The sequence below is a fragment of the Nanorana parkeri genome, unplaced genomic scaffold (genome assembly GCF_000935625.1).
Source record: "Nanorana parkeri isolate BGI_ZX_2015 unplaced genomic scaffold, ASM93562v1 scaffold90, whole genome shotgun sequence".
Taxonomy (NCBI): Eukaryota; Metazoa; Chordata; class Amphibia; order Anura; family Dicroglossidae; genus Nanorana; species Nanorana parkeri.
In genome coordinates this window covers 1,511,174-1,527,675 of record NW_017306358.1, presented here as the reverse complement: position 1 = coordinate 1,527,675, position 16,502 = coordinate 1,511,174, and the positions used below count along the sequence as shown (strand labels likewise).

Genomic DNA, 16,502 nt, shown 5'->3' with positions numbered 1-16,502 from the left:
AGAAGCTCCTGTACTTTTTCCATCTACAGGCGTTTTGCTCAGATGTGAACAGGAGTCATTAAAAACAATGGGATTCCTCTTGCTCAATGTTGCAGCGTTTAGGTAATGGAGCTACAAAATGCCTAGGTGTGAATATGACGTCACCTGCATGGCACCCCATTGGAGCGAATGTTGCCTGCTATGTACTAGCTGTCATCCAGCTGTAGTAATAGCAATGTATGTATCTGTGGATGTGATCTCCTGATCATTACATCACGCAGTCTGGATTGTGCAGGGACCGTGTCATGACGTCATCCTCCCCGCTGTCACACTGACAGATGACGGTGAAGGTAAATGCGGTGAGGTCAGGGGGCGTGTAGCGGTGACGCAGTGCACCCGTAGAGGCGGTAGGGGGCGTCGTGCGCCAGCCTTCGCCTGTCCTCTCCCCCCCCGGTGGCTCCTCCTCCATCTCCCGGCTCCGATCATCACACGAACTATGTCCCAGGGCTGGCAGCGCTGGAGTTAGATGGACGCGTAATCATCCCCCAGCCTGGAGCCGGGACTCGGGCCGTCATGTCGGGCATGCAGGATGAAAGCTCGGTGCGGGTGGCTCTCCGGTAGGTGGTGGGAGATGTGCTGGGTCTAAAGGGGTCGGGGGAGGGGATACCCCCAGAGCAGCGACCGGCCAATCGCAGCAGCTGTGCGCAGAGATCACTGATGGTTGGGCTGCCATTGTGCACCTGTATTGTGTAGGCTGAGCTCATCTCACATGGTGCTCGGCTCATCTCCTCATCAGATGTCTAGCAGTGTCCAGTCACCTGATCAGGCCCAACCTGGCTGTCTGCTGTTGACATGTGCACAAGCCATTCATTCAGCTGCACCTGTCAGGGCCTAAACTGAGTAAATACCCAGCCTGGAAGATGCCTCGACCTTCACCTGTCATGCTGACCCCTTGTCTTTATTGCAGATGTCTGTGTGGCCCGGAATGGCTGGCTAAAATGTGCAACTTTAGCAGTATGCCAGCTTGTGGACATAGAGCCTGCAATCATTAACCCATTCATTTGTCCCAGCCCCTCCCCCAGTGTGCCCTCTGGGGTTGTTGTCACGGGATCGAGTAAACAATGCTTTCAAGGTCTGCTCTGAATGCTAAAAATGTGCTTCTGGTCATTTATCCTGATTGCAATGTGGAACTTATTTCAGTGCGCCATTCGCAGCAGACGTCTTCTTTTTGACCTTTAACGGGTTAGGTCAGTGGCTGCGCGAGGCAGATTTTGTAGAAAAACTGTTTATGCAGATTGTGGAGTGTTTCTGTGAAAGGCCACACACTTTGCTTCTTGTTGTTTTGGTTCAGCGTTGGGGGAAAAGGCTCCGAGATCATTTAGAGACATATTACACTTTAGGTTTAGCTGGACGGCGCAGGTGTTCTTTGTGAATGCGTTGGTTTTTAGGAGTATTTACTGAAAGAGAACCTGTCACGACTGGGTTTATGCTATGAGCTGAGTACTATTGTGCAGACTCTCCCAGGAATGGGGTTTGCTAAAAGAAGAAATCCTTGTAAATAGAAAACCTTCTTTTCCTTGGATATCTCTTTTTTATATTTCAGCCAGGACAAGTTCCTGAAATCCGTATTTCTATTAAATGATGATATAAGCTGAAAGATGAATTCAGGCTTGTAGTAAGAGTATCTGCTTCATAAGATAAATGGACAAAGTCCCAAAAGACTAGCTGCCATTGCTTGCTGACCACCTTCCCGAAAGACTAGCTGCCATTGCTTGCTGACCACCTTCCTGAAAGACTAGCTGCCATTGCTTGCTGACCACCTTCCCGAAAGACTAACTGCCATTGCATGCTGACCACCTTCCCGAAAGACTAGCTGCCATTGCTTGCTGACCACCTTCCTGAAAGACTAGCTGCCATTGCTTGCTGACCACCTTCCCGAAAGACTAGCTGCCATTGCTTGCTGACCACCTTCCCGAAAGACTAGCTGCCATTGCTTGCTGACCACCTTCATTAAAAGACTAGCTGCCATTGCTTGCTGACCACCTTCATTAAAAGACTAGCTGCCATTGCTTGCTGACCACCTTCATTAAAAGACTAGCTGCCGTTGCTGACCAGCTTGTTAGAATACTAGTTGCCTGGTTGTCCCTGGTAGCTGGTACATTCCGAGTTTGTTCCAGGTCAGTGACCAGGAAAGTACTAAAAATAGTGTTCTCCTGAAGTCTGTATAACAGGCATGCAGAGAAGCTGCTTGCAGAATTGCAGTCTCTTAAGACAGGAGTAAATCCAAACTTGTTTTTGGCTTTACTTCTCTTTTGGGCAACAGGAGTATATTTACTAATGTACTCCTGTGACCCAGAGTCAGCAGATGGTGAGCTTACACCTGCTATCAGCTGGCAGTGCACAGCTGTGCCGCAGTCGAGAATGATCCTGACAATATTCTTGGGATCCACCCCTGCTGCCTAACCGATAGCTGGCTCTGTCTTTCTGTGCTCGGATGAGAGCCTGAGCCAGCTGTGCCTATCCCCTGGCCTGTTTGTCCTCCCAGTGAGCACTGTAAGAACAGAGAGGGGAGGGGGAATCCCTGTTTGCAGCCTGCTGGGAGCAGGGTCCAAGAGGTGAATGATCAGTGGTCACATGAACGGTCAGCTCTCAGTCTTGGAGCCAGCATGCACAGATGCAGTGTTCCAACTAAAAAGATTTTTACCCTCGCTATACTTCTGCTTTAATGAGCCTGAATGGGGCCTGAAATGGAACAGTGCCCCATCGCTGGGGCCGGTGGCAGGAAAGGTGCCCCAGTGTCAGTGGTCACTGAATTAGATACTGCAAGATACTGTTACTTCTGTAAAGACTAAAGCAAAACTGTCATTTTCCTATTACTGGCAAGTTTGTTTTATTGCACCCATTACCAGCAGAATGTACTCCCCTTTCCATTGCTCTCTTGCTGGAACCTTTAGTTGCCAGGTACAAAGAAAATGCCCTGTACCCCCAATTGTGGGGTAGCACCAGCACCACTATGTGGAGGCCCTATGTAAGCTACACACAGACAGTAAACGGAACAGCACTGGATCAAAGGAAAGGTATGTTTTCACAGCTGGGGAGGGAGGTATCAGAAAACCTGCTGTTGGCCCTGTATTGGCTTATTCCCCTGGAGGCAATAAGGGGGGGGGGGCAGATCCAGACAGCTCTGACATTGGTTGCTCATTCCTCCCATGGCCTCTCATCCATTCTCCTGGAGAGGATTGCTTGTCAAAATTGTCTGGATTAGCAGATAACCACATCATGTCTTTGGCCATTTATTCAGAAAGCCTTGTCTTCTCTGTTACTGTTATCTTCAGCTCAGATCAAAATATTGGTTAACAGCTTTGGCAGCTGAAGCATTTGATGGTGACTGAGCAGTTTTTTATATACATGATTGCATCAGCCAGAATGCCAACAAGCATGTGCCCATGATCCAACTAGGGCACGAAGGGGTTTACTCAAGGCTTATGGGATTGCAGATGCAACACAGGTTGTATATTTTTTATATCAAATGATAATAAAGATACAGTACAGTTTAAACATCTGATCTGGCATGAATGCATTCACTATTCATACAATCACCAGTAACATAATTCCCTATTTACCCCGTGCCAACTGTCATGTATTCTAAGAAGACAAACCAGCAGTGTGTTGGTATGTGGACAGTAATTGGCAGAGTGTGAGCTTTTGCTTGCCTGATCTTAGTTTGCTATATCTATATTTTGCTTAAAGGGAACCTGTCAGAATTGATATATAATATTCCCCATGATCATGCACCAGGGCTGTTATCCTTAGCCAGGTCACTGACCTGAAACAAGCATTCTACCAGTGAAGTGTCTGTACACCGGACATGCACCTACAATTCCAGGTTGGTGATTTGCAAGTAGCTATTAAAGGATAAGCGTGACCACCCTTGGGCCTGCATCTAAAAAAAAAATAGCTGCTCCCATATTTGTATCCTAACACATTGCTTTTAAAGTGTTTCTCAACCTTTTTTTTTAGAAGTATGCTAAATACTTCAAATAAAGATTCCCGACCCCTTCAGATCAGAGTCACCCTTTGTATCAGGAGCCCCCACTTTCATGAGTGTCCCCCCCCCCTCCTTTCACATCAGAGTTCCCCTGTTAGATCAGGAACCCCCTTCACATCAGTCTTCATTTCCCCCTTCACATCACAGTCCCACTACCAAAACATTTTGAGGCACCCCTGAGGGGGCCAGGAGGCACACCCTGGTTGAGAATGGCTGGTTTAGAGGGTAACTCTACCATGAACTGGTAGTGCTACCCAAGAAACATTTCAACTGAGGTTAAGTTCATTCCATTTACTTTTAAAGTATAACTAAAGTCAATTTTTTTTCATTTTGGGTAGGGTAGGGAATGGTGGGAATTTATCTGTGTCCTATCGGGAAGATTTCACTTCCTGTCCTGTAAAGACTACAGGAAGTCAGAGTAAAGCTCTCCAATGTGAAGGAAGCACTTTCTACCACAGTTGTCACTGGAACAAGTGTCCCCATTGGAAGATTTACCCTCTATTCCTGTTCGGTGGCAACTCCAGATTTTGGTTTTACCTTCACTTTTTAGTCACAGTGATGGTGATCCTTAGGAGACATAGAGGGAATGAATCTCCCTAATGGAGACACAGACCGCAGTTAAAACCTGACAGGGGTGCTAAGCCTTTACCACTCTGTTTTTGGCTTTAGATGCACTTTAACCTCACTCTTGTTACTGTTAGATAATCTTGTGCTGCCAGTACATTTGGATTCTTTGATGCGCAAATTCTGCTCTGTATATGAGCCTGATAAAGTATTTGTACTGAATAGGGATGCACTGATACCGATACCAGTATCGATATCGGTGCCGATTCCGAGTATTTGGGTGAGTACTCGTACTTGCCCAAATGCTCCGATGCCTGGCACGAGTACTTCCGGTATCAGGAAGCCGGGCAGCGCGTCATTACACGCTGCCCGGTTTCCCGATCGGCCGGGAAGTGGCTCCATGCTCTCTCGTCATAAGATGACGAGGGAGCATGGACCCAGCTTCCCGGCCAATCAGAAAGCAGGGCGCCACGTCATTACACGGCGCCCTGCTACCTGATTGGCCGGCCAGAAGTCTCCGGCTTGGTACCAGAGGAAGGCCGCATTCTCGCTGGAGAGGCCCCGGGGGTGACAGGCTGCCCATACTAAGCTGAAAGGGGACAGACTTTCTTGTTAATCGGGAAGCCGGGTGGCGAGTCACTACACGCCACCTGGCTTCCTGAATGGGACTTCCGTTACTCGGTAATTGGTATCTGCGAGTAGCGGGAAAAAAAATGATCGGTACTCGGTACCAAAATACCGATATCGGTGCATCCCTAGCACTGAACACCGGCCTTATGTACATGTCCTATTTGAACCTTTTTGTTAAAGGTTTTTCTTGTTGATGACTGCAGACTTTTGAAGTGCAACTGAAGCCACAACGTTTTTGGAGGAGAGGGATTAGAACACCTGTCAGATTGCTTATTGCTGTCTGTGTCCCCATTATGGACATTCACCTCTCTGTTTTGTCCTGGTGACCATTATCAGTGAAAGTGAAATGAAATCCAAACTCTGGGTTGTCGCCAGAATAGGAATACATAGGAAATCTTCCAATGGGGATACCAGCTCTGGTGACCCTGCTGACCACAAGGGATTTCGCTCACTTTGCTGGGCTTTTCTCCCACTTCCTGCTGTGGCTATCGGACAGGAAGTGAAGGAAAATCTCCCCAATAAGACACAGATGGCAAATATAAAAAGCTGACAGGAGTTATAATCCTCCCTTACTCTATCCAAATGTTTTTTTTAATTTTTTTTTTACGTTTTGGCTTTCGTTCTACTTTAAATCAAGTCCTTAGTACAAACACTTTGGTACACAAAGTAGTAAGGGCCAGTTCACACCAGCTGCTGCGCAAAACACACAAGGGCTGGTATGCGGTGCCAAACACAGTGCCGATGAACCGAACCTAGTACATTGTGCTGTGTACTTTTTTTTTCTTTAGAGCTTTATTGAAATGTCACAAATTACATTTTGTTAAGTTCTACAGGCACAGCGTGGTGCAAGGCGGTTGTAGTGCATTGCATTCTGCTGCATTGAAAAGTGCTGCATGTTTTCCTCCACGCACGCCACCATGGTGGTGTGAACCGAGCCCATGCGTGACGAGGCAGATTGCCTTGTCTTGCGTTGGGGCTGCACTGGAAACAATGGCCAGCGCAGCCCCAATGCATATGGTGTGAATGGGCCCTAAGTGACAGACAACAAGAAGTTAAGTAGTACTAAGGCTGGCCAAACAGATTGAATCGGGTCAAATATCTCCTAACAAGAATTTCTTTATCTTTTATTACTGTAGTAGTTAGTAAAGTGATGATCCAGGACAGAGCATTGTGTACTAGGAGAAACAAGCCAAGGCAGAATCTCCACAATTGTGTACTTGCAAGAGTTGGATGAAAATGTACTTGTGACCTTTCCTTTGTGTGCTCATACTGCTCATACCCAGTGCTTGTCAGCACACAGGAGAGGACAGTATTATTTGATGCTTCAACCTTGAACACTTCCTGAGCTGTTTCCTGTGGCTTACCAAATGGTGTACTGATGTGACTGGCCCGTAAAACACAAGGATTGTCTTTATGTGCAGATTTTACATACATTGCGGGTCTGCTAAACATCTAGTTCTTCATTGCAATTGTTTGTCACAGTTGGATACAGAAACACTAATGCTGCTGCTAAATAATTCAAATTGGTAAATAGGGAAGTCTAGCCGCTTTTATGTGCGCTGTCATAGTTACAGTGAGCTACAGGCTTTTAGGCAAAGTAGCTGGCTTAGTGATGAAAGCCTTTCAATTATGCAACCTGCATTTTACTGTTAAAGAGGCACTCGGTAAAAAACAAACAAAAGGTTTTAAAACTTTATTGTTTTGAATTTGTGCCTAAACCCCATCTCAGGGCAAACAAAAACAAACTACTCTTGCAGTGGGGCCACCTCCACGCTGCTTGGGTCAGCCGGTTTATGCCTAGGGGACCAGAGTGAAGTACTTTTACTTACCTGTTCTTCCTGAGCTCCCCCAATGTTCAGCGCTCACTGCACTCTCCTCTGTTGAGACTAGTGGAATGTCCCTCAGTGTCCTCACACCTAATGTAGGTCTGTGGAACATACAGTAGACATGATGACGTTAGCAGGCCTTAGACCGCCGTAGAAAAAGCTGTTGGGGCCGTTCTAGCAGCCTGTAAGGAGTGGGGATTGGAAACAGCTTTTTCCTTTCCCCTAGACACCAGCAGTGGGCTTGTTCACACCTGTTACAGTGCGTTCCAGCGCAGTCAGCTGCTGGAACTCGCTGTATTGCATACTAACCCCCCCCCCCCCCCCCCCGTTGGGTACCCCCCCCCCCTGCGTTCTGGGGTAGAAGGGGGCGTGGCAGTGCTTTTAAGTCAGTGGCAACAATGCCTGCGTTCCAGGTCCAGTGCAATCGCAAAAAAAATAGTGCTTGCAGCATTTTCTTGCGATTGCACTAGACCGGAACACAGGCATTGTTGCGCCATGCTTTCTGGTGCGGGCAATCGAACTGCGGTTGGGGGGCGTGGCTGCAGTGCCATTGACTTGAATGCACCGCCATGCCCTCTCCTGCCCCAGAGTGCAGGGTGCCGGCCAGGATGCGGTACAGTGCGTTCTGCGCTGCAACGCACTGTAATTGGTGTGGACAAGCCCTTGCAGCGTGGGAGTAGCCCCACTGCGAGGGTAGCTTCTTGCTTTTTCTGGAGATCCTGCATGGGAGCAGTTGCGGAGCAAGGTGCCTGCAGTCATCTTTATTTTCGGTAAAACTTTTCATGCTGTCGTGCTTAATAGCTGGCCACACACTTGTAGTTTTGGACCATCTGTTGGTTGCATGCTGATGTCATCACATACCATACAAGTCCAGCAGTCCAGGGCAAGGTTGTGACCACAACCCAGGCTTAATGAGAGCAAATTTCACCCCGTACAACAGTGTGGATGGAGGAATCACCCCTGACGGGCTATTGTTTTCTGACAGTCGGTGCCCGCCACTGTCAGAATACTAGAACGGGGATGGCAGCTGATTGGCTGTTCATCCAACAATTTTTGGCCCAGCTAGTTGAAAAAAAAGTTGTGCCAACAGGACACCCCACAGCTTGCAGTTTGAGAAATGTATGGCAAACAAACTGTACCCTGTCACTGTCCAATAAGCAAGCCCTTACTTGCAAGTGAGGCACCGCTATTGAACATAGGTATAGATGTCGCGGGTTAGCCCTGTAGTCCAGTCTCCAGAAACAAAGTATCACTCATTTCCAACAAGAGGAGAAGAAGTGTTTTCTAGTGAGTAAAGACAGTTAATTGCTGCCCTGTTTGTTTTTCTTGAAATTGATTAGTATCATGAGATAGAAGTGGACCTACTGATATAAATATAATCCACCCTACTGGTTTAAGTTCATAGACAATAGGAGAAGCCACCAAGATACTTACCTGGAGGAACTGCTATTCTAGCCTCCCATGTCGGCTGTAATGTAGTCAGTTGATGGGATCCCAGAGTAGTGGTTTCCCCCCTTCAGGGTAAGCATTTTGTGGCTTCTGTCACCATTTGAGTCTAGGATCCCTTTCACACGGTTTGATTAGGAGGGTATCCATGCATGAATCCTGTCTGATCAGAACAGATGTTACCTTATGAAATCTGGGTCTGGCCTACGGGGAATCACATGTAAATGGACGTATGTTCATTTACATCAGATTACCCCCGTTCTGGCATGATCAGGTCCAGTGAAATGGAACTCTGATCCGTTTGTTTTTCCGGACGTGGCCAGAGCTGGGGTAAATAAACGCCCATCTGTTTATATTTAGCTGCCCATAGACCAGGGGTAAGCAACTTTGGCCACCAGCTGTGCTTTTACTACACATCTCAATGTGCCTCTACCTCTGGGAGTCATGCCTGTAACTGTCAGTCTTGCAATACCTCATGGGACTTGTAGTTTCAAAGCAGCTAGAAGTTCGGAGCTGCCCACCCCTGCCATAGACTAACATTGGGCTGAACAACTGACAGGCGGACCTGATCCGAAAGCCCCTGTGAAAGGGCTCTTAAACTGGCCATACACCTATAGATTGTCTGCAGACTTTCTATGGTCAGATGGAAAAAAGTGCAACAGATTCCTCCATCTATGCTAAACTGTGAACAATGCCTGCATCCTATCAGATTGTTCAGGTATTTTGACAGCCAGAGGGGCCGACTAGCAAGATACTGAGGCTTGGACCAGTGGGAGATTCCTCCATCCACACAGTTTAGCGTAGTTGGAGGAATCTGTTGTACTTTTTCCATCTGACCATAGAAAATCTGCAGATAATCTATAGGTGTATGGCCAGCTTAAGGGAGAAGAGTTGCCAGAGGAGCAGAAAATGTAATTTTGATTATAGGCCCACAATCCCACCCTGATAATGGCTTTTTTTGTAAAATCTTAAAACAAATGTGTTAAAGATATTGGCAAAGTATAAGAATAATAATTCATGTCTTGGGTGGCTCCTTATCTGCCAACAGATTTCTATCAGCATCATCTAAATACAAAGCAAAATTCTTGACATGGGCAGTAGTTGTGTTGGTTGAGTTTTCTTCTCCTCTACTCCTAACTTTATTAACTTCTCTGATTCTGTCCCCGTCTTCTCTATTCTTTTATCTAAACATTTAATTTTTTTCTTCTTTTATGTCTCCTATTTTCTCACATGGCTAGCAAAGCTTGTGGAAATATATTCAGCTGAGATATCATTAGTGACTATGTCCTGGGCCACCAACATTATATTTTACATTGTTATAGTGACACTACACTCAGGAGTTACTTCCTAAAAATACATTCAAGTACCTTTTAAAGGAGAACTATGGGGTAAGTGTTTTTCCCCATAGTTCTCTTTAGGGTCGCGGGATGACATATACTAGCATCCTCCTGTGACCCAAAACTCAGTATATCGCGAGCTACACCTTGTGGTATACTGAGACCGCCGCAGCTGGGACGGATCCCGACATTACTGTTGAGATCCACCCAGCTGCGTGAGTGACAGCTGGCTCTGCCTATCTAGAGGTAGAGGCAGCTGTAACCACCCCCTCCCCTGTCCGTTCCTCCGGTCAGCGCTGGAGGATCGGAGTGGCGAGGGGGGGAATCCCTGCAGGGAGCCATGACTGACAGTCACCGCTCTCTGCAGGGAGATGATCGAGAAGTGAGTGAGTGACGGTATGTGTTCGCTCACTTCCCGATCTATTTAGCCGACGTGTGACAGTTTCATTGTCACATGTCGGCTCGAACTATGAGGATGAGTGATTTTCACTCACCTCATAGTTCTCCTTTAACTATTAACAAAAATGTATCTTATTGTGTATCACTCGGCTATAGATCCTCAAATCATCTCTGAATTCATGCTGACACTGTCCTTCCTTCTGAAGGGTGGCTACTTTTATTCCACATGGTTTGTGTGTGTGTTGCAAAGTGATCACCGCTCCAAGCATGCTTCAGAAAAATATATTGAAACGCAATTAAATGCGGACAAATCGGTGACTAGTGGATAGCACTCCTGCCTTGCAGCACTTGGTTTCCCTGCTCGAATCCCACCCAGGATACTACCTGCATGGAGTTTGCATGTTCTCCTTGTGTGCGAGTCCTTCGGGTCCTCCGGTTTCCTTCCACAACCCAAACACAAGCTGGTAGCTTTATTGTGCCACCCCCCATGGCCTGGGCCTCTATGATGCGAGGTGGCATGATGGAATGTTTGAGAACATGCAGTACTGTAGCCAGTGGCTAATAAAGTGCAGAGATCTCATGGGCTGACCATGCACAGAGGTTTGGGTATGACTCTACCTCATTAATCACATTGGATTTTCCACAGTGAAAATACTTTATGATTTGGAAAACTTTCACCATGCATTGCATGCTTGTTTGGTATCTGGCATCTTTAGGTTAGATTTTGTTTTACATCATGATCATATTCTAGTTTACTGTGATCACATTCATCACAGCGTCCCAATACATTATCATCCACAGTGCATCTTCACTTCAATTATTCATGAACAAAAAACATTGCCGTCTGCATTGTCACCCTAGATAGCACTGAAATATTGATGGCTTTATTCATGGCGCTGCATTTTTACTTACTTTGGTTTTGTTGTGTATTTACTGCTGAGGGCTGCTTTGTTTACACGCTTCCATTTTCTTTTTTGCAGTGTCTTGTTACTTGTTTGATCTTTTGTGAAAACATTAACAGTATATCTTTAGAGGTTTATTATTGCTTAAGCATCTTCCCACAACAAGAAAAACATAAAGTCTATTAGAAGCTTATTATTGCCTAAAGCTGAACTCTGGGGAAATTGTACAACTGCCCTTGTAGCGTGGCTCCCCTGCACTGCAAGAGTTAAATGCTTCATTTTGTATAGGGGAACTTTACTTAACGTATCCCCCACACCGATGGGCTCCTCTTCTCTTCCCCAAGCCATCCGCTGGTTGCACGTTGATGTCATCACACCACATGACAAGGGGATTCCATGTTTCATGTTACACCTATATTCAGGGTTTAACATGGTCACATCACAGTCCCCTCACCCCTTTCACACTCCCTGAATTGCCGGGTTTTCTCCCCGCAGGTTGCTGCATGTTTTTGAATTTGGCATTGCTGTGTGTGGCACTGCCTGCGCTGCCGCTTCATCCATACGCAGATCCTGTGACAGGATCTGTGAATGGAGAAAATACAGCGGCAGAGGGACTTGCAGTTCTCAATGGAATACAAGTACGGTGGCATCAGTGCACTTGTAGTGCATTCATCCTATCTCCCTACAGGAATCTGATCGCCGTTGCAGCGCTTTACAGGCTCCTATGCAAAAAATAATAAATGCCTATTTTTTTGCCTATAAGTGGACATTTTTTTTTTTTCATAAAAGCTGGACTGTGGCTTTTTCCCCACTTATATGCGCATATGAATGTAAACAGCACGCTGGCGCCTAAACATAATGCTGAACTTCCTGTCACTGGGATTGGAGGATGACAGGAGGGGGCGGGGACATCATCTCTCCTCCAGTCATAGAATGCCTTGTATTTGTAAGAAAAAATAAAATACAGGGCATTTTGTGATCGGCCAAATAGTTAGCAGGGGTGGGTGAGACAACTGGAGCACTTCACTGCACGAGCCGCATCTCTCACTCCCTGCAATGCCCATAAGAACAGTGGTTTGTGTATGGCATGCTGCAGGGTGCGAGTTTTATACTTTGCATCGGCCCTGCACACATAGCACAGCTTTTTAATGATAATTTACACACCCAGTGCGGAGTCCTGGAATTTGGCTTTAAAAAAGACTTAGGATTTGTTACAAGATAATGGAAGCAGTCTTAGCTTGCTGTATTGATGCATACACATAGTACCTTGTAATATCAATGTCTTCCACTGATATTTTCTGCTTGCTCACCCTGTTACTCCCTGTATTGGTGGAAGAGGATTAGCCATTAAAGTCCATTTATTACACAATAACTGGTATAAACCAAGAGAAAAACATTTATTCTTACCCATATTTTTAGTAAAACATAAGAGTCGGGGTCATGTCGGGTAAATAGACACCAAACATGTAAAGCCTTAAAATTGCATGCGCCCGCAAAATCGCAAAAAACGCCCACAGCCGACGATTAAAACGCTTTTTGCTGTTCATCAGTTTAGTGTTATCAGTGATTAAAGGAGAGCTATGGGGTCAGGGCTTTTCCCCATAGTTCTCCTTAGGGTACCAGGAGGACAGAAACTAGCATCCTCCCGTCACCCTAAGCTCAGTATAACGCTAGCTACAGCTCGCGGTATACTGAGACGCCGCAGCTGAAGCGGATCCCGACAATTATGTATGGATCCGCCCAGCTGCGTAAGTGACAGCTGGCTCTGCCTATCTAGAGGCAGAGCCAGCTGTACCCGCCCCCTCCCCATCCGTTCCGGCAGTCAGGGGGGAATCTTGTCCCTCCCCTGTCACGGCAGAGAGCCGTGACAGGATCAAGAATTGAGCGAACGCCGGTATGTGTTCGCTCACCTCCCGATCTATTGAGCCGACCTGTGACAGTCTCATTGTCACAGATCGCCTAGAACTATGAGGTGAGTGAAAAGCACTCGCCTCATAGTTCTCCTTTTAGGCTGGGTTCCCACCTAGGTGATCGAAATATGCGCGTATGACACGTGTTTTGGGCCGTGCGTTTTTACCCCAATTTGCGGTCCACGAAACGCGCATCAAACGCGCGTTTACGAGGTCTATCCGGCTGTATCCTAATGGATACGCGCGGAAATATGCCCCAAAGCTCCCGTACTTCTTAGGGCGTTTTTCTGCGCGTTCCGAAATTTGCCCACGTGGGAACCATGCCCATAGGAAATAATGGGATTTCACTTGCTGGGCGTTTTACAGCGCGTCGATCAGCGCTGGAAAACGCCCAGGTGTGAACCCGGCCTTAATTGCTCTAAAACTATTGCTCTCACTTTGCTTCATCAGCTTCCCTAGCTGGAGAGTGACACTGAATGCAGGAAGTGATGTAATATACTCGTACTCGCCCAAATGCTCCGATACTTCCAGTATCAGGAAGCCGTCAATTATCAGTCTCGTCACTTGTGACGAGAGAGCATGGATCCGGCTTACCGGCCAATCAGGAAGCCGGGCAGCGTGTACTGACTCGCTGTCCGGCTTCCTGATTGGTCGGGAAGATGGCCAATCAGGAAGCCGGGCAGCGTGTAATGTAATGCCGGCGCACGGCTTTCTGCTTGGTCGGGAAGCCGGCTTCATGCTCCCTCGTCACCTCATGATCAGGGAGCATGGAGCTGGCTTTCGGGGCAATCAGGAAGTCGGCCACATGCTTTCTGGTCACCTAGTGATGAGAAGCAAGGAGACGGCTTGCCTGCTAATCGGGAAAGCCGGGTGGCGAGTCTTTACACGCCGCCCAGCTTCCCGGCTAATCAGGAAGCCAGGTGGCGAGTCATTACACACTGCCTCGCTTTCTGAATGGGACTTCCGGTACTCTGTATTCGGTATCGGCGAGTACTGGAAAAAATATCGGTACTCGTACTCGATACCGAAATACTGGTATCGGTGCATCTCTACTTTATCATATTCCCTCTATACAGTCAGCAGTGTGAACAGGCCTTCATTATAGACAGCATGCTTGTTATTAAACCAGTTTGTGTAGACAATTTCATAGTAAGCATGTCACATACTTTTGTATTACTGAACCTGCTGATTATTTCCATTACAGGTTTTCTTAACACTTTCATTGCCACACACTTTGAAATCTATTATTTTTTGGCATCCATGCTGCACAACAAAATGAGAGACAGCATTTATATTTAATTCTGTGTACTCCTGGTAGTTTAGCTGATTTAAATGATTTAGAACTCCAGTCAATTTTTAATCTTTTAAGTATGGCTAGAATGGGAAACGGCTACACCTCCCATAGTGATAAGTATATCTTTATAATGACCAATTCATGCATTTCTGTTATGCTTATAGTTTGAGCTGCAGTTTAAGAATCCAGGTTGGCCCAATTCATTCACTAGATCCAGCGGTGAAGCATAGGAAATTTAGTATTAATTTCCTGTGCTTTTCAGCTCCATCTAGTGGCCATATTGTGGTATTTTCCTGATATTACATTTATTTGCCTTTATTCCCATTAGGTCCCTTCATGCCTTGTTCTAGAGACACAACAATAGGTGACAGGAAATTTTCCTAAAGTGAAGGGGATTCTGACTGTTGTCACCGAAACAAGAATCCCAATTGGGAGATATCTTCTCTACAACTTCTGCAGTACCAACCTTAAGATGTAGGATTTATGCTCATTTCCTGTCCTGTTGACCAGGACAAATAGCAAGGGTAGATCTCCACAATGGGGAAACAGACAGCAACTAGAAAAACTGACAGGGGTGCTAACCCTTCCCTCTCTATCAAAATCAATAAAAAGTTGTTTTTTTTTAACACCTATAACATTTTTCTTTCTTGGCCGAATCAAGACATATTATCACGTGTGATTTATTCTATGAGAGGCTATTTTTAGCATGCTATGGCAGCTGGGTATGCCCAAAAGTATGGGGTGGGCAACTCCAGCCCTCCAGCTGTTGTGGAACTACAAGTCCCATGAGGCATTGCAAGACTGACAGTTACAGGCATGGCTTCCAGAGGCATGTTGGGATTTGTAGTTAAAGCACAGCTGGAGGGCTGCAGTTGCCCACCGCTGTCCTAAAGTGTGTCACGTGGATTCTTTTGCTATTTAGGTTCATTGGTCCTTAGTTTTGTCAGTACATTGCCTGCAGACTGTGCACTTTCAGCATTGATGTTTTAATTCATTGTTTCTTCATGGCAAAAATGTGTTTTATCTGAAAATAGGGAGGATGTCTCAATATACATGCCTGAAGAGATATTTATGTAGCATGCAATTGTGGCTTGCTGTGTTCTGGCCATTGACTTTTGCAAACCACATCAGATAGAAACACACCCAGGATGCCATATATGTCTCTTTGTCAGATTTTACTTTGTGGGTTTGTTGTGATGCTTGGCAACTTCGTGAAACGAGGAGCTCAATGGGGATGAGCCTTCAGTGATGTTTGTTTTTTTTAATCGATATTAATCTGCTGTCTCCCACCAACACCCATGCATTGACATGCTGTGGCAGGTTCCTGTTGATACTTTGAAATGATTTCAATGCAAGGAGTTTAGCGCCATCAAAAAGCTGAAGCTGGGCGTGATCTAGGATTTCATGGCACTCATCTGTTGTGAGCCTCTTCAGCCTTCGGTCATGTATATGCATGTTTGACTAGTAGGAGGGTCTCGGTGTGAATTCGCTAAACACCTGTTTCACTGAAATAGTTTGAATCAGAGAACTCTGACATTTGTCAATAGTTACGCTCCACTTAGCTGCAAATTGATGCTTTAGACTTAAGATTGTTGAGCATGTTATATAGTTTGCTTTAAAATGGAAAGACCTTATAAAATCTAACTTTTTTTAATGTTTTTTTTTAAGTCTTTCAGCAGTTTTTATTTTATAAGGAAATAGAACTTCTAGTAAGTGAAATATGGGAAGGGGTGTTGGTTGTCACGCAAGGTGAACATCATGCTGTTCTGGCAACAGAAAGTAGTTTATTTACAAATGTTTTCACACAACTTTCACCCAAGAGCAAACCTTTACTAATTGAATTAGAAATCTACTTGAATTCAATTTATGGGTGAAAGTTGTGTGAATCTTAGGTGGAAACATTTATATATAGACCCCTGCGTGTAGACTGGTAAATAGTTTTAAGCATGGTGGGAGTGGAAAGTAATCTTTGAGAAGAGAGGTTGAGATGATTGGACTGTGTGGTTTCTGTTCTCAAAGTGGATGTGGAGTGAAGCAATGGTTAGGTTGTCTGGCAAGTTAGGCCTTCACCTCTGCATCAGGGTAAAAGCTGCCCAGTTCCTTTTTCTCCCCTAGTTCCACACACACACACACACACACACACACACACACACACACACACCCACAC

At 45.9% G+C, this 16,502-nt stretch overlaps 1 protein-coding gene across 1 annotated transcript in view; it reads left to right on the top strand.

Moving 5' to 3' along the window:
• Nucleotides 1-442: 442 nt before the first annotated feature.
• KIF21A (kinesin family member 21A) overlaps nucleotides 443-16,502 on the top strand; it is a 145,024-nt gene continuing 128,964 nt past the window's right edge. The window contains exon 1 of the mRNA XM_018552516.1: nucleotides 443-596. Coding sequence (XP_018408018.1) covers nucleotides 553-596 — 44 coding nt within the window. The 5' untranslated portion in view covers nucleotides 443-552. The remainder of the gene's footprint in view (nucleotides 597-16,502) is intronic.